The sequence below is a fragment of the Salmo salar genome, chromosome 25, assembly GCF_965601325.2.
Source record: "Salmo salar chromosome 25, fSalSal1, whole genome shotgun sequence".
Lineage (NCBI taxonomy): Eukaryota > Metazoa > Chordata > Actinopteri > Salmoniformes > Salmonidae > Salmo > Salmo salar.
Window position 1 is genome coordinate 29519700 of NC_138315.1, and position 18664 is coordinate 29538363.

Sequence of the window (18664 nt, forward strand, 5' to 3'; positions counted from 1 at the left end):
GAGAAAGAGGAAGAAAAAGAGAGAGAGATTTAGAGATGTGACACACCCACGGACACACCCACGGACACACCCACGTGGCCAAGGCCCTGAGAACAACAGCTGAGGAGCCCTTGGATATTTCCACACCTCCAGGTTTCCCCCTTTAGCTCTGGAGGTGTGAGGGCGTGGGACCACCCCTGCCACAACACACACCTGTCTGAACTCTCCCAGCATCATCAGACCCCCCAGTTGCATCACAACATAACACAGGCACAGTCTCCAACTTGCCACAGCACATGCTCCACAGCTCTAGTCAGGGTAGGCAAAAGGTTAAATATAGACTAATGGGCAAACTTATCAGGTGGTCTCACTTTTCATTCCAGATACAATTCTCTGAAAGAGGAAGTCACCCACTCAGACCCCCTCCTCAGCAACCTGGTCTCAGAGCATTTCATATTATTCTGTCTGTAAATCCAAGACACTCCATTTAGTATGATATATTACAGTTTGTATAGTATGTATTAATTTGTGGATGTCCATCATCCATTTCTTATAATGTGTTATGAATTACAACTTGTATGATACGTAACGAATTTGCAAAACATACAATATGTTATGAATTTGCAAAATGCATGATATGTTATGAATTTCAATTTGTTGTGGCTAACTTTAGTTAGGTTGCTTAAAAGTAGTAAGTAGGTGAAATGTTGCTAATTAGCTAAAGTTGTCCATGATGAGATTCGAACAATCAACCTTTGGGTTGCTAGACATTCGTGTTATACACCCAACCAACCACCCTCATTTTGTCTTTGCCTTAAGTAACCTTTTGTGTTACGTAACCATTCCAAACATAACCTATCATACTAATTTGCATGACCCTGATTTAAATGTACTATGTTACGTGTAGTTTATGAGACCAGGCTATCCGGAGAGAAGTTACCTCGTCCCCTGGCTATTGCGCACAGCGCGTGGGATCGAGATTATTTGTTACAATCCTTTCTTTCTTATCCCTTCCCTTCCTTTCAACTGCACAAGACGTGCTGTGTGGGAATACCAAATATAGATATATTCGTTTTTTCTTGGATTGTATAGGCTACTGGTTTTCAACTCTGTTATTTTCAATGGATAAAGTTGTAGTCTATTGAAACGTCAGTAACATTTTGAATGCCAATATTATACAACATAAATGATAAGGCTTTCTATCATTTCTACCGTTGCCAAATCGTCATTTGGATAAAAATGAGCACTTGATGGAAATTGGACTATAAGGAAATGAAGAATCTTGATATCTTCGATTTGAAGGATTGACAGGTAAATTGAAAGTTATAGCTCCCAAATGAAATGCTCATCCTACTATTCATATTATGACCGGGGAAACTTCTGTGAAATTCCCGCTAGATGATAAAATGTATTTAAAATGTACGTAATGCAATGTAAAGTTGTATCATATTTATGCGTTTACGCACCGAGGAAAATGTATGCTTTTCTTCAATTTCATCACTCTCTGTGGCAGCTGGTTTTGCAGTCAGTCACAGAATAGTCAGTATCAGAATCGGGTCAAGAGTGTTAATAGTCAGATGATGATGGTTAAATGCTTGGTTGTGGATTATTAGAGGAAAGCCACTCGCGCATAAAACAATAGGAAACAAACAATTGGAAACAGTTGGCGCTTCTGCTCGCAGATGGTGTAAATTATTAGTTGTTGAATTTAGATAGCTCGTTCTTCTCCTTTGTGAACGTTACTGTTTACATTTATTCACATATATTTAAATGTCAGAGCAATGTCAAAGATAGCTGGTCAAGACGTTAGAATAACCAGACTCAGACTGTAATTTGCACGGGAACGTCAGCACATGCCTTTAGAGTGTTTGTCAGTGCCGTGTGTCAGTGCCATCATCTCTCAGTAGAACACTGGCCAACTGAACACAGTTACTGACCCAGAGTGTTTAGGAATGCAGAAACTGTAGCTGCATTAGGACACACTTAATTAGGATTGTCCGGAATTAGATACTCTACAGATGGTCATACTATCAACCAGTGGTGTAAAGTACTTAATTAAAAATATTTTTTCTTCACTGCATTACCAAAGAAAATCATGTATTTTTTACTCCATACAATTTCCCTGACACCCTAAAATACTCGTTACATTTTTACACAACAATGGTCCTATTCACACACTTATCAAGGGAACGTCCCTGGCCATCCCTACTGCTTCTGATTGGGCAGACTCACTAAAAAAAAATTATTCGTTTGTAAATGATGTCTGAGTGTTGGAGTGTGACCCTGGCTATCCGTCAATAAAAAAACAAGAAAATGATGAGGGCTAGTTTTCTTAATATAAGGAATTTGAAATGGTTTATTATTTTACTTTTGATACTTACATACATTTTAGCTATTCCATTTACTTTTGATACTTAAGTATATTTAAAACCAAATACTTTTAGACTTTTACTCAAGTTTACTGGGTGGCATTCACACTTTACTTGAGTCATTTTCTATTAATAAGGTCTCTTTACTTTTACTCGAGTAGGACAATTGAGCACTTTTCCCACCACTGCTATTAACAAACTATATGTTGATAAGTAAATGCTTGCTAAGGTTAGGTTTAAAATAAGGTTTAGGGTAAGGGTTAAATTTAGAGTTAGGATAAGAGTTAGGGTTAGTAGATAGTTAGTTGAAATGCTACTGATAGTCTGTAGAGCATCTACAGATGGACTATCCAAATAAAGTGTTACCCTGCATTATAGTTGTTACTGCAGAGACTGTGTGTGTGTGACACATTGACATATATATTTCTATATTGTCAGTGAGCGGCCCTCCTATATAAGATGGTTCCCAGTGTGTGTGGTGTGTCCCTGGCTGTGGCGTTGCTGACCCTGGTGTCCCCTGGTTGTGCCTGCCCTCTGCCCTGCTCTTGCTACCAGCCCACTGAACTACACTGCACCTTCAGATCTCTGGTCAACATACCACAGCCCCTACCGCAGCACACACTACACATCAACCTGGGGTAAGGACTGTGTACAAATACATACACACTCTCTCTCTCTCTACACACACTACACATCAACCTGGGGTAAGGACTGTGTACAAATACATACACACTCTCTCTCTCTCTACACACACTACACACACTACACATCAACCTGGGGTAAGGACTGTGTACAAATACATACACACTCTCTCTCTCTCTACACACACTACACATCAACCTGGGGTAAGGACTGGGTACAAATACATACACACTCTCTCTCTCTCTACACACACTACACATCAACCTGGGGTAAGGACTGTGTACAAATACATACACTCTCTCTCTCTCTCTACACACACTACACATCAACCTGGGGTAAGGACTGTGTACAAACACACACACACACACACACACACACACACACACACACACACACACACACACACACACACACACACACACACACACACACACACACACACACACACACACACACACACACACACACACACACACACACACACACACACACACACACACACACACACACACACACACACACACACACACTCTCTCTCTCTCTCTCTCTCTCCCTCTCTGCACACACACAATCTCTCTCTCTACACACACTCTTTCTCTCTCTCTCTCTCTCTCTCTCTCTCTCTCTCTCTCTCTCTCCCTCTCTCTCTCTCTATATTAACATTGCCAAAGCAAGTGAAGTAGATAATTAACAAAAGTGAAATAAACAATAACAATTAACAGTAAACATTGCACTGACAGAAGTTCCAAAAGAATAAAGACATGTCAAATGTACATATTATGTCTATATAAAGTGTTGTAACGATGTGCAAATAGTTAAGATACAAAAGGGAAAATAAATAAACATAAATATGGGTTGTATTTACAATGGTGTTTGTTCTTCACTGGTTGCCCCTTTCTTGTGGAAACAGGTCACAAATCTTGCTTCTGTGATGGCACACTGTGGTATTTCACCCAGTAGATATGGGAGTTGATCAAAATTGGGCTTGTTTTCAAATTCTTTGTGGATCTGTGTAATCTGAGGGAAATATGTGTCTCTAATGTGGTCATGCATTTGGCAGGAGGTTAGGAAGTGCAGCTCAGTTTCCACCTCATTTTCTGGGCAGTGTGCACATAGCCTGTCTTCTCTTGAGAGCCAGGTCTGCCTACGGCTCGCTCCACTCGGGAGCCCCGAGCAAGGCTATGCTCACTGAGTTGGGTACATAGTCAAACATTTTCCTTAAGTTTGGGTCACTCACAGTGGTCAGGTATTCTGCCACTGTGTACTCTCTGTTTAGGGACAAATATCATTCTAGTTCAGCTCAGTTTTTTGGTTAATTACTTCCAATGTGTCAAGTAATTATCTTTTTGTTTTCCGATGATTTGGTTGGGTCTAATTGTGTTGCTGTTCTGGGGCTCTGTGGGTTCTGTTTGTGTTTGTGAAGAGAGCCCCAGGACCAGCTTGCTTAGGGGACTCTTCTCCAGTTTCATCTCTCTGTAGGTGATGGCTTTGTTATGGAAAGTTTGGGAATCGCTTCCTTTTAGGTGGTTGTAGAATTTAAGGTCTCTTTTCTGGATTTTGATAATTAGTGGGTATCAGCCTAATTCTGCTCTGCATGCATTATTTAGTGTTTTACGTTGTACACAGAGGATATTTTTTCAATTTGGTGTTTGTCCCATTTTGTGAATTCTTGGTTGGTGAGCGGACCCCAGACCTCACAACCATAAAGGGCAATGGGTTCTATAACTGATTCAAGTATTTTTATCCAGATCCTAATTGGTATGTCGAATTTTATGTTCCTTTTGATGGCATAGAAGGCCCTTCTTGCCTTGTCTCTCAGCTTGTTCACAGCTTTGTGGAAGTTACCTGTGGCGCTGATGTTTAGGCCGAGGTATGTATAGTTTTTTTGTGTGCCCTAGGTGAATGTGTCTAGATGGAATTTCTATTTGTGGTCCTGGCAACTGGACCTTTTTTGGAACACCATTATTTTTGTCTTACTGAGATTTACTGTCAGGGCCCAGGTCTGACAGAATCTGTGCAGAAGATCTAGGTGCTGCTGTAGGCCATCCTTGGTTAGTGACAGAAGCACCAGATCATCAGCAAACAGTAGACATTTGACTTCAGATTCTAGTAGGGTAAGGCCGGGTGCTGCAGACTGTTCTAGTGCCCTTGCCAATTTGTTGATATACAGCTCTGGAAAAAATTAAGAGACCACTGCAAAATAATCAGTTTCTCTGGTTTTACTATTTATAGGTTTGTGTTTGGGTAAAATAAATTGTTTTGTTTTATTCTATAAACTCCTGACAACATTTCTCCCAAATTCCAATTAAAAATATTGTCATTTAGAACATTTATTTGCAGAAAATGACAACTGGTTAAAATAAGAAAAAAGATGCAGTGTTGTTAGACCTCGAATAATGCAAAGAAAATAAGTTCATATTCATTTTCAAGCAACACAATACTAATGTTTTAACTTAGGAAGAGTTCAGAAATCAATATTTGGTGGAATAACCCTGATTTTCAATCACAGCTTTCAGTTTATAGAATATAGAATAAAGCAAAAATGTTCATTTTACCCAAACACATACCTATAAATAGTAAAACCAGAGAAACTGATTATTTTGCAGTGGTCTCTTAATTTTTTTCCAGAGCTGTATATGTTAAAGAGGGTTGGCCTTAAGCTGCATCCCTGTCTCGCCCCACGCCCCTGTGGAAAGAAATGTGTGTTTTTTGCCAATTTTAACCGCACACTTGTTGTTTGTGTACATGGATTTTATGTTTTTCCCCCAACACCACTTTCCATCAATTTGTATAGCAGACCCTCATGCTAAAAGGTCAAAGGCATTTTTTAAATCAACAAAGCATGAGAAGACTTTGGCTTTGTTTTGGTTTGTTTCTTTGTCAATTAGGGTGTGCAGGGTGAACACGTGGTCTGTCGTATGGTAATTTGGTAAAAAGCCAATTTGACATTTGCTCAGTACATTGGAAATGTACGAGTCTGCTGTTAATGATAATGCAGAGGATTTTCCCAAGGTTGCTGTTGACGCATATCCCACGGTAATTATTGGGGTCAAATTTGTCTCCACTTTTGTGGATTGGGGTGATCAGCACTTGGTTCCAAATATTGGAGAGGATGCCAGAGCTAAGGATGATGTTAAAGAGTTTAAGTATAGCCAATTGGAATTTGTTGTCTGTATATTTTATCATTTCATTGAGGATACCATCAACACCACAGGCCTTTTTGGGTTGGAGGGTTTGTACTTCTCTCTCTCTCTCTAGCTCTTTCTCTCTCGCTCTCACTTTCACTTTCACTCTCACTCTCACACACACATTTTAAAGGCATTCCATTGGTTGATGCTGTTTCTCTCTGGTCTCTAAAAGGTTCAACAGTATCAGCAGGATCCCAGACAGCTCATTGGCTGGTCTGAGGAGGCTGGCGCTGCTGATGCTTCATGGGAATGACATCCATGAGATTCCTGACGGAGCTTTCCAAGATCTGTCCTCTCTTCAGGTACTGAGAGGAGAGGGGTCAAATTAGCTAATAATTGGAAGCAAATGTCAATTGTTCTATTGCGCTTAGACACTGTTATTGTATTGTGTATTTGTGTTCATTTGACTCACATTGATGTGTATGTATTGTTGTTTATAGCTGGAGGAGTTTATACCATGTATTTTCAATTATCCTTCATTCAATGATCCATCCATCCATCCCTCTCCCCCCCAGGTCCTGAAGCTGAGCTATAACAAGCTGAGGGAGATCTCAGCAAAGAGCTTCTCAGGCCTGTCCTCTCTACAGCGCCTCCACCTGGATCACAACTGGCTGCAGTCCCTCCACCCCCAGGCCCTGCTCCGCCTCCCCAACCTCAGACTGATCCGGCTGCAGGGGAACCGGCTCCACCAGCTGCATCCCCAGGCCTTCTGCACTCTGTCCCTACTGCAGACATTCTGCTACTCCACCCTCAGGTGGGTTTTCTACAGTCTTAATTTATTCATTTATTCACTCTTAGTCATAGGTCACACCTAAAAAGTAGTGCACTACTTAGGGAATAGGGTGTCATTTGTGATTGGACTATCCCCCTCCTCTCCCCAGGCATCTGGACGTGTCCAACAACAGTCTGACTAACCTGCCCAGAGACATACTGAGGACCGCCCCTCTTCTGGAGTCCCTAGCTCTGCAGGCCAACCCCTGGACCTGCGACTGCAGCATGGCTTGGCTGCAGGCCTGGAGCATCTCTCACCTAGGTGACAATCACACAACACTAACCCCTAGTCCTTACACTAGTCTCAAAATCACTGGAACTGGGATGCTTATTTGGGTGAGGAAATACTGATTCTTCTCTTCTCTCTCAGGGTTGTTGAAATGTCCGGGGCCACAGTGCCTGGTCTGTGCCTCACCCAATCACCTGAAGGGACGTGGTCTTTTGCAGCAGAAAGACTTATCCTGCACCTCGCCTGTAATTGCCACCAATTCCAGAGCCTCATCTCAGGAGGATGGCGAAATTCAGTCAATAGAAACTTTTAGGGAGGCTTTAGGTCACGCCTTCTTGGGGATGTCCGACCAACAGGGGAATGCCGTTGATCTGAAGTGTAACATCACACACTCCTCACAGACTCCTGACATTACCCCACCACAACTTTCCTCCTCCTTCACCCCCCTCTCCCTCTCTCTTTCCCTTTCCCTGGTCTGTGGGGTGGATGGGCACAGCTATGAGAGGCTGTGGAGGCTGATGGCCTACTACAGTGAGACACCTGCCAGGCTTCAGAGAGAAATCATGTTGAGTAAAGCCCCAACACTTGCCTACAGGTATGAAATTACAGAAACACAGACAACACATTCCTCTGTTATTATCCTACAATTTTGTTTTAACCCCAACACATTAATTTCATGTCCTTCAGGTACAGACAGAGAGCAGAGAGAGAGGGCTACTACCATACAGGGGTCAGAGCCAGTGTCCAAGCCCAGCCTGCCTGGTTACTGCAGCCCCATGTCAGTCTCCAGTTCAACAGAGCTCAGTCCAGCACCCACAGGGTTAAACTGACCCTGTCCACCCTGGTGTCTGCCCCCCCAGACCCCCCATCCCCACACCCCTGGGTCCTCATCCAGACCAACCACACCCACACAGCTTTTACAGCAGCCACAGACAGCCAGGTCCACCTGCCCTGTCCTGTCCTTAGCTCTGCTGCAGACCTAAGCTCTGGAGACCCCAGGCTCCAATGGGTGTTTCCAGATGGTTCAACAGTCTCCTTCCCCTACCACAGCTCAGATGGTAGGGTACGGGTGTCTGGCCAAGGGCTGATCCTGCAGAGAGTGGATCACTCTGATGCTGGACTGTACTACTGCGTGGCGCGGGCGGGGGGAAATGTTGATGTTCTCCCCCTCCGTCTGGTGGTAGTAGAATCATCCAACCCTCCCCCAGGGGAGGAGCTAGGCCCTGCTGTGACTGGATTGGTTGGAGACCCTGTCAGTCTACCGTGTGAGGCCTCTGGTTCACCGAGGGTTGAGGTGAACTGGGTTCTTCCTGACGGGGGAGTGGTAGGGAGTAGGAACAAGGGGAGAAGAACGGGGGAGGCAGGGGTGACTGTTTTAGCCAATGGTACCCTGTCTCTCCCCTTCCCTGGGCAGAGAGACGCAGGACTATACCGTTGTGTAGCGGTGAACCAGCACGGTGCTGACTCTCACTCCACCAGACTGATTCTAACCCCACGTCCTTCTGACACCTCATCACGCATGAGATATCCCATGAGGCCACAGTCTTTGGTGGGGTTGTCCAACAGGGTACCAGCCCCTCTAGGGGTCAAGGAGGTTGAAGAGGGGGTGTCAGGAAATGACAAGGGGGGGGAGGAGAACATACTGTCCACCAGGGCAGGTAACACCAGGAGGAGAGGTCTTAGACCTAAACCTCCCCTGACACGGCGCCCCCCCATCAGATCCCACATGGTGAGGGTGGAGGGAGGCGGACCCCCTCAGAGGGGCAGGAGGCCCCTGAGGAGAGGCTTCCCTGTGGAGCAGAAGAGGAACAGGCTGGAGGGCCGCCGGAGGTTTAACCTGGCCAAACACAAGATTGACCCTCAGAAATGGGCCGAGCTGCTGGCTAAGATACGTGAAAGGACTGCCCCTAAAATCACAGACTCCCTATATATATCAACCCCAACTAGAACACGTACTACCACCTCAGCCCCCCCAACTAGAGCAAAGACAACCACCTCAACCCCAACTGAAGCAAAGGAAACCACCTCAACCCCAACTGAAGCAAAGACATCCACCTCAACCCCAACTGAAGCAAAGACAACCACCTCAACCCCAACTGAAGCAAAGACAACCACCTCAACCCCAACTGAAGCAAAGACAACCACCTCAACCCCAACTGAAGCAAAGACAACCACCTCAACCCCAACTGAAGCAAAGACAACCACCTCAACCCCAACTGAAGCAAAGACAACCACCTCAACCCCAACTGAAGCAAAGACAACCACCTCAACCCCAACTGAAGCAAAGACAACCACCTCAACCCCAACTGAAGCAAAGACAACCAGAATAAAGCCAGGCAGCACACAACCAAAGACCACACAACCAAACATCACACTACCAAACACCACACTACCAAAGAGCACACCAGAGGTTACAGTGGGAAGAAAATCCCCTCAACGTACTGTATTGGAGTCAGAGGCTGATACCACAGAGGGTTTTTCCATAGATGTCCCCAGTCTACAGGAAGAGGGGTTGAACACTGTCCACACATCACTGATCCCAGACTTGCTAACAAAGGATAGAGTGGCCCCAGAGACAACAAACACTGCAGATCAGACCAATAACTTCCCCCAGACCCCTCAGTCAAACACAGACACAGATACAGGGACAGGAACAGAGACAGAGAGTTCTCCTAAAAGCACAAAGCCAACCTCCAGCATCAATGACATTAGCAAAGAGGTGGTCCTTAATCCTGTAAGGACCACAGGTGAGAGGGGAAGGTATGGAACAACAAACTCTGGACAGGTAACATTCTCCAACTCTGTCCCGTCGCAATCCAGAATCCCCTGGAATTCCAGGAGAAGGCCCGCCCAGAGGAGACGCATCAACAGACCCAGAGGACGACCCACCGCCCCACAGAATGCCCCAGGTCCAACCTCCCCTCGCCAGAATACCCCAGGTCCAACCTCCCCTCGCCAGAATACCCCAGGTCCAACCTCCCCTCACCAGAATACCCCAGGTCCAACCTCCCCTCGCCAGAATACCCCAGGTCCAACCTCCTCTCGCCAGAATACCCCAGGTCCAACCTCCTCTCGCCAGAATACCCCAGGTCCAACCTCCCCTCACCAGAATACCCCAGGTCCAACTTCCCTTCTCCACAATACACCCAGAGCAGCACTTGCAGACCCCAGGGAACTGCCAGCAGCTGCTACAACCACTACTATAACTACTGCTCCATCCTCTACTAGGATCACTGCTCCATCAAGCACATCCGTCTCCCCCCCTGCCTTCTTTCCTGCCTCTCCCCCCCAGACACACACAGACAGGGTGACTCACTCAGCAAACACTGCTTCTTGGCTCCCTGACAGGTCCCAAACGACTAGCACACACACACAGATTTGCACACACACTCACACACACATTGGCAAACATACACCCACAGTCACAACAACTAGTACACACACAGACCAACATACACCCACAGTTACACACAGTGATACAGACAAACAGAGTTATGCTGAAACAGAGGTTCAGGTCTGGGCCACTCCAAAAGAGCAGGTTCCATCTGTCTTCAACCAACACAACCCAGAGGATATCAAAACAGCTCCCCCTCAGTCTGGAACCACACCAGGCAGAACAACACCTACTGGCACTGAGAAAGAACCCAGTGAGATAGAACCCCTCTACCCAGCTGCTGATGAAGATCCCAATGAGGAAGAACCACCAGCCACTGATGAAGAACCCAGTGAAATAGAACCACCAGCAACTGATGAGGAACACAGTGAGGTAGAACCACCAGCCACTGATGAAGAACACAGAGCGGTAGAACCACCAGCCACTGATGAAGAACACAGAGAGGTAGAACCACTAGCCACTGATGAAGAACACAGAGAGAGAGAACCACCAGCCACTGGTGAAGAACACAGAGAGAGAGAACCACCAGCCACTGATGAAGAACACAGAGAGAGAGAACCACCAGCCACTGATGAAGAACACAGAGAGAGAGAACCACCAGCCACTGATGAAGAACACAGAGAGATGGAACCACCAGCCACTGATGAAGAACACAGAGAGAGAGAACCACCAGCCACTGATGAAGAACACAGAGAGAGAGAACCACCAGCCACTGATGAAGAACACAGAGAGAGAGAACCACCAGCCACTGATGAAGAACACAGAGAGAGAGAACCACCAGCCACTGATGAAGAACACAGAGAGATGGAACCACCAGCCACTGATGAAGAACACAGAGAGATGGAACCACCAGCCACTGATGAAGAACACAGAGAGAGAGAACCACCAGCCACTGATGAAGAACACAGAGAGACGGAACCACCAGCCACTGATGAAGAACACAGAGAGATGGAACCACCAGCCACTGATGAAGAACACAGAGAGAGAGAACCACCAGCCACTGATGAAGAACACAGAGAGAGAGAACCACCAGCCACTGATGAAGAACACAGAGAGATGGAACCACCAGCCACTGATGAAGAACACAGAGAGATGGAAACACCAGCCACTGATGAAGAACACAGAGAGATGGAACCAGTCTATCTAGCACCTGATAAACCAGAGGAGAGACAGCCAGAGTCAGAAATAAACAGCTCTCTTTCATCTACAACACAACTACTGTCCCCAAACACAACTGATACAGTAGCTGCCACTGTTTCAGCCATCACCTCCTCTACAGTCATCACCTCCATTAGAAGAACTAACACTATAACTATTCCTACAACTACTACCACTATTCCTACAACTACTACCACTATTCCTACAACTACTACCACTATTCCTACAACTACTACCACTATTCCTACAACTACTACCACTATTCCTACAACTACTACCACTATTCCTACAACTACTACCACTATTCCTACAACTACTACCACTATTCCTACAACTACTACCACTATTCCCACAACTACTACCACTATTCCTACAACTACTACCACTATTCCTACAACTACTACCACTATTCCTACAACTACTACCACTATTCCTACAACTACTACCACTATTCCCACAACTACTACCACAACTACTACCACTATTCCTACAACTACTACCACTATTCCTACAACTACTACCACTATTCCCACAACTACTACCACTATTCCCACAACTACTACCACTATTCCCACAACTACTACCACTATTCCTACAACTACTACCACTATTCCTACAACTACTACTACCACTCCTACTACTACAACAGTCTGGAGGAATCCTGGGCTAAACTCCATCCCAGACTCACATGGCAGTCGCTACCACCCCCCACCTTACCCCAACTACCCACAACACCTTATCACTAGGCCTGACCCAGTCAGAACTCCACCCCCAATAAAACACGCACCCTCTCTCCCACACCATGTCAACCCCAAACTTCTTCTCCCAGACATTTTAGAGACCCCTTCCTCTGTAGTCCCCACCACAAGAGCTCCGTCCAGCCCCCCCAACACCTCCCCACCCACCACAGACCCTCAGGCCGAGGTCAACACTTGCTCTACTCCTCGTTCCCCTCCCCTCTCTCCACACCGTAGTGTGACTGCCCAACGCCTCCCTCAGAGCCCTGTCCTGCGTGTCAGGCCCCTTATCACTCCCCCCCACGTGCGCTCCATGTCTGTCCCAGCTGAGAGTGACGCCCTCCTGCCATGCGAGGCCATTGGACAGCCTCCTCCGACAATCACCTGGATCAAGGTCTCCACAGGTACGCCACATACTCTACTCTCAATTCTACACACAATACATGCTACTGTCACTCACATACATATAATACGTACTTTGTCATACATACACCTTACTCAATGCACTCACTACTGTCACACAATACGCCACTCAATATGTACAGTTGAAGTTGGAGGTTTACATACACCTTAGCCAAATACATCTAAACTCAGTTTTTCACAATTCCTGACAGTTAATCCTAGTAAAAATTCCCTGTATTAGGTCAGTTAGGATCACCACTTTATTTTAAGAATGTGAAATGTCAGAATAATAGTAGAGAGAATGATTTATTTCAGCTTTTATTTCTTTCATCATATTCCCAGTGGGTCAGAAGCTTACAAACACTCAATTAGTATTTGGTAGCATTGCCTTTTAAATTGTTTCAGTTGGGTCAAACGTTTTGGGTAGCCTTCCACAAGCTTCCCACAATAAGTTGGGTGAATTTTGGCCCATTCCTCCTGACAGAGCTGAGTCGGGATTGTAGGCCTCTTTGCTCGCACACGCTTTTTCAGTTCTGCCCACAAATTTCTATAGGGTTGAGGTCAGGGCTTTGTGATGGCCACTCCAATACCTTGACTTTGTTGTCCTTAAGCCATTTTGCCACAACTTTGGAAGTATGCTTGGGGTCATTGTCCATTTGAAGACCCATTTGCGACCACATAATTTTCCTCCCTCATGATGCCATCTATTTTGTGAAGCGCACCAGTCCCTCCTGTAGCAAAGCACCCCAACAACATTATGCTGCCACCACCGTGCTTCATGGTTGGGATGGTATTCTTCGGCTTGCAAGCCTCCCCTTTTTTCCTCCAAACATAATAATGGTCATTATGGCCAAACAGTTCTATTTTTGTTTCATCAGACCCGAGGACATTTCTCCAAAAAGTACGATCTTTGTCCCCATGTGCAGTTGCAAACCGTAGTCTGGCTTTTTTATGGCGGTTTTGGAGCAGTGGCTTCTTCCTTGCTGAGTGGCCTTTCAGGTTATGTCGATATAGGACTCGTTTTACTGTGGATATAGATACTTTTGTATCAGTTTCCTCCAGCATCTTCACAAGGTCCTTTGCTGTTGTTCTGGGATTGATTTGCACTTTTCGCACCAAAGTACGTTCATCTCTAGGAGACAGAACATGCCGCTCCTTCCTGAGCGGTATGATGGCTGTGTGGTCCCATGGTGTTTATTCTTGCGTACTATTGTTTGTACAGATGAACGTGGTACTTTCAGGCGTTTGGAAATTGCTCCCAAGGATGATCCAGACTTGTGGATGTCTACAATTCTTTTTCTAAGGTCTTGGCTGATTTCTTTTGATTTTCTCATGATGTCAAGCAAAGAGGCACTGTTTGAAGGTAGGCCTTGAAATACATCCACAGGTACACCTCCAATTGACTCAAATGATGTCAATTAGCCTATCAGAAGCTTCTAAAGCCATGAAATCATTTTCTGGAATTTTCCAAGCTGTTTAAAGGCACAGTCAACTTAGTGTATATTAACTTCTGACCCACTGGAATTGTGATACAGTGAATTCTAAGTGACATAATCTGTCTGTAAACAATGGTTGGAAAAATGACTTGTGTCATGCACTAAGTAGATGTCCTAACCGACTTGCCAAAACTATAGTTTGTTAACAAGATATTTGTGAAGTGGTTGAAAAACGAGCTTTAATGACTCCAACCTAAGTGTATGTAAACTTCCAACTTCAACTGTATTTCTGTCTGGCCCAGGAGCTGTGATATCACTGGACACCAAGGCAGAGCGTTTCCAGGTCCTACCCAATGGAACCTTTCTCATCCGGAGTGTGCAGGTCCAGGACCGGGGGACATATATCTGCAGCGCACAGAACTCTGTGGGTCTTGACCGCGCGATGGTGACTCTGGAGGTCTGGTCCCGCCCACCACGCATTCAGCTACCCACTCACAGAGAGGCCACGGTGCACCAGGGGGGCGAGGTGAGGTGGGAGTGTCAGGCTCAGGGGGTGCCTGCCCCTCTGCTGTCCTGGGTGCTACCTGACCGCTCCATCCTGACCCCCGACCTTAACTCCAACCCTGCCCATGGCCCTCACCCCCGGGTGTCTATATTCCCTAATGGTACTCTGCGTATTGTGGCTGTCGGCCCAGCAGACAGAGGTCTGTATCGCTGTGTAGCCTCCAACCCAGCAGGGGCAAGCAGTCTGTCAGTCCGACTCCATGTCTCCTTCCTGCCTCCAGCCATCCAGCAGCTGAGAGAGGAGAGGGTAACCCAGCCCGCTGGCATGCCTGTCTACGCCCACTGCTCTGCCCGGGGGGCCCCCGCTCCCTCCATCCGCTGGAGGACCCCAGATGGTACGCTGCTGCTCCCCTCTCAATTCCTCAACGGGAACCTGTTTGTCCTCCCCAACGCCACCTTGCTGATACGCAAGCTTTCCACTAAGGACTCTGGGAGCTACGAGTGTCTGGCGACTAATGCAGTGGGCGGGGATAAGAGGACAGTGAGGGTTTTGGTGACTGGAGATGAAGGAGGAGGTGTTGTCTCCACAGATAAAACTACATCCTCCTCTTCCATTAACAGTAACTCTGACCTGAACCCCTCTTCAGCCATCCTTAACCCTCCTCTCCGGCCCTCCTCGCCCCTCAGTAAGGCTAAGATCCTCTCCACCTCTCCATCCAATTCTATAGTTGCATATGGTGAAACTCTGCTCCTTCAATGTTCAGCAACCGGCAACCCAGAGCCTAGAGTGGTCTGGAGGGTACCTGGCAAGAAACTAGTGGATGCCCACTACAGGTGTGTGCTTGTCCATATTGATTACTGATCTGTTTAATCTAGTCTGTCTCTGTTGTGTTGATTGATTGTCTGTGTCTTGTGCTGATGTATCAAACCTTATCCTCTCTGTGTTGTATTTCCAGTTTTGACAAGAGGATGAAGGTACACTATAATGGAACGCTGTATATCCAGTCCGTGACGGAGAAAGACGGGGGGGACTATTTATGTGTCGCACGAAATAAAATGGCTGATGACTACCGCCTCCTCCGTGTCACCGTGGTCACAAAGCCCGCTAAACCCGCTAAGATTGAGCCAAAGCAGCCGTCCAATCAGAAGGTGGTATCGTATGGAGCAGCTTTACAGGTAGACTGTCTGGCGACCGGGCAGCCCGACCCCGCAGTGAGTTGGAGCCTACCGGACGGAACCTCAGTGAACAGCGTACTGTTGCAAGGGGAGGTGAAAGGGGGACGGAGGAGGCGGCTGGTGGTGTTTGACAACGGGACTCTGTTCCTCCCCTCAGTGAGGATGGGGGAGGAGGGGGAGTACGTCTGCCACGCTGAGAACCAGATGGGGAGAGACTCCATGAGGGTGATGATCAAAGTCCTTACCTCACCCCCTTCCTTCCCCAGAACGAGATATCAGGTCATCAAGGTGCAACAAGGGGGCGTGGTGGCTCTGAACTGTGGGGCCAAAGGAGAGCCCATCCCTACAATCACATGGTTCTCTCCAATCAATCGTGTCATCCCCGTGGGGGGGTCCGGTCCAGTTGTAGTGCGTCCAGATGGCTCCTTGGTGATCCAGGGGGCTAGAGTGGCTGACGGAGGAAACTACACCTGCCGAGCCAGCAACGTGGCTGGGGAGAGGAGCAGGGTGATGGGGGTGGAGGTGAGCATGACCCCACCCAGCTTCACTCTCAATGGGGCTAGGGGTGGACTCGATGGGACAGACAGACATACAGCTGTTGGTAGCGGTAGTGGACTAAGTGCTGTGATCACCATCAGTCAGTCTGCAGGGAGGGTTCAGTCGGGCAGTACTGGTAATGGTGTCAGTAGTGGTAATGGTGTCATTAATAATGAAGTTAGTCATAATGGGGTCAGTAATGTAGGGGACCAGAAGGTCTCAGCACTAAGAGGCCAGACAGTTCTTTTGCCCTGTCCATCCCAGGGCTTCCCTCCACCCCGCTTGGCCTGGTTGCTGCCTAGTAACGGGGTTCTCCCGGCGCCTTACTACGGCAGCAGACTCACTGTGCACCGCAACGGAACCCTGGAGCTGAGGGGGGTGAGGGCAAGCGATGCTGGCCTGCTGGTGTGTGTTGCTCGCGGTGAGAGGGGCGAGGCTCAGATAATGGTACATCTGGAGGTTTTAGACACACAGGACCCACCTCGCTCCAGAGGCCCAGTGACCACAGGGAAACCTCGCCCAGTAGGCCCAGTCAGCACAGAGACATCTCGTCCAGTAGGCCTAGTCAGCACAGAGAAACATCATCCAGTAGGCCCAGTCAGCATAGAGAAACCTCGCCCAGTAGGCCCAGTCAGCACAGAGAAACCTCACCCAGTAGGCCCAGTCAGCACAGAGAAACCTCACCCAGTGGGCCCAGTTAGCGCAGAGAAACCTCGCTCAGGATTCGCAGTTACAGAGGAGACACCTCACCCCAGAGGCCCAGTCACTACTGAGAAACCTCACTTAGGAGGCCAAGTCAGCACAGAGACACCTCACCCAGTAGGCGGGGATAAGAGGACAGTACCAGGAGTCCCATTCCGAGGGAACACACCTCGCCCAAGAGGCCCAGTGGCAGAGGCAGCGAGGAGTGGCATCCTGGAGAGGAAGCCTGTGGTCATCAGCAGATCAGCTTCTCTGGTCAGCATCATAAGTGGAGAGAATCTGCGGCTACCCTGTCCTCAGAGAGACAGCCCCAGTCAGAGTTCCAGCCAGACCCAGTCTCTAACCTGGACGTTGCCCAGCGGGGTGATCGTTTCTCGGGGCCAGACGGCAGGGATGGGTCAGTACTCAATCCTGGATGACGGGACTCTGACGGTGCAGCAGGCGTCTGTGTTCGACAGGGGGACCTACTCCTGCCGAACCACCAATCAGGACACGTTGTCTATCCTGACAGTTCCAGTGATTGTTATCGCCTACCCCCCTCGCATCACCAACGGCCCCCCTCCCCTCACCTACACCCGGCCCGGAGTTGCTGTGCAGCTCACCTGCAACGTCATAGCAACCCCCCGAGCGACCATCACCTGGGAGATGCCGGACCAATCCCAGCTAAGGGTCACAGGTCAGGCCCGTCTCTATGGCAACCGGTACCTGAGCCCCCAGGGTTCCCTAGTGATCCAGAACCCGACCAGCAGAGACACTGGGTTCTACCGCTGTACTGCACGGAACGTCATTGGAACCGACACCAAGGCCACTTATCTACATGTGATCTAACAGAACACACACACAGTGAGACCTGGTCCTCCTTATCCTCGTGTCTGGAGGAGGCACACACACACACACACACACACGACACACAAATACACACACACATACTTTTTGCCCTAAGAAACTGCAAAGTTGAGTGCAGAAAATACTGTTCAACCAAAGACTGATAAAAGATAGTAAATAGAGAGTATAAAACCAAATGCATTTTACAGCAAGAGTGTGTTATGCATCTTTCTTTTTTTAAATTGTACCTTTATTTAACTAGGCAAGCCAGTTAAGAACAAATTCTTATTTACAATGACGGTCAAACCCAGATGATGTTGGGCCAATTGTGCGCCGCCCTATGGGACTCCTAATCACGTCCGGTTATGATTCAGCCAGAGTGTGTTATGCATCTTACGGCCATAATGTGTTACACATCTTATAGCCATAATGTGTTACACATCTTACAGCCATAATGTGTTATACATCTCACAGCCATAATGTGTTACACATCTTACAGCCATAATGTGTTATACATCTCACAGCCATAATGTGTTATACATCTCACAGCCATAATGTGTTACACATCTTACAGCCATAATGTGTTACACATCTTACAGCCATAATGTGTTATAC

At 47.3% G+C, this 18664-nt stretch overlaps 1 protein-coding gene across 1 annotated transcript; it reads left to right on the forward strand.

Annotated features, from left to right (window-relative positions):
• Positions 1–943: 943 nt before the first annotated feature.
• Positions 944–18169, forward strand: LOC106586506 (matrix-remodeling-associated protein 5). Its single transcript, XM_082969090.1, has 9 exons — positions 944–1290; positions 2787–2986; positions 6351–6480; positions 6694–6932; positions 7060–7211; positions 7320–7773; positions 7866–12871; positions 14608–15643; positions 15766–18169. Exons 2-9 carry the CDS (start codon positions 2808–2810, stop codon positions 18050–18052), a joined length of 9483 nt encoding a protein of 3160 aa, XP_082825216.1. The 5' UTR covers positions 944–1290; positions 2787–2807; the 3' UTR covers positions 18053–18169.
• Positions 18170–18664: the final 495 nt, after the last annotated feature.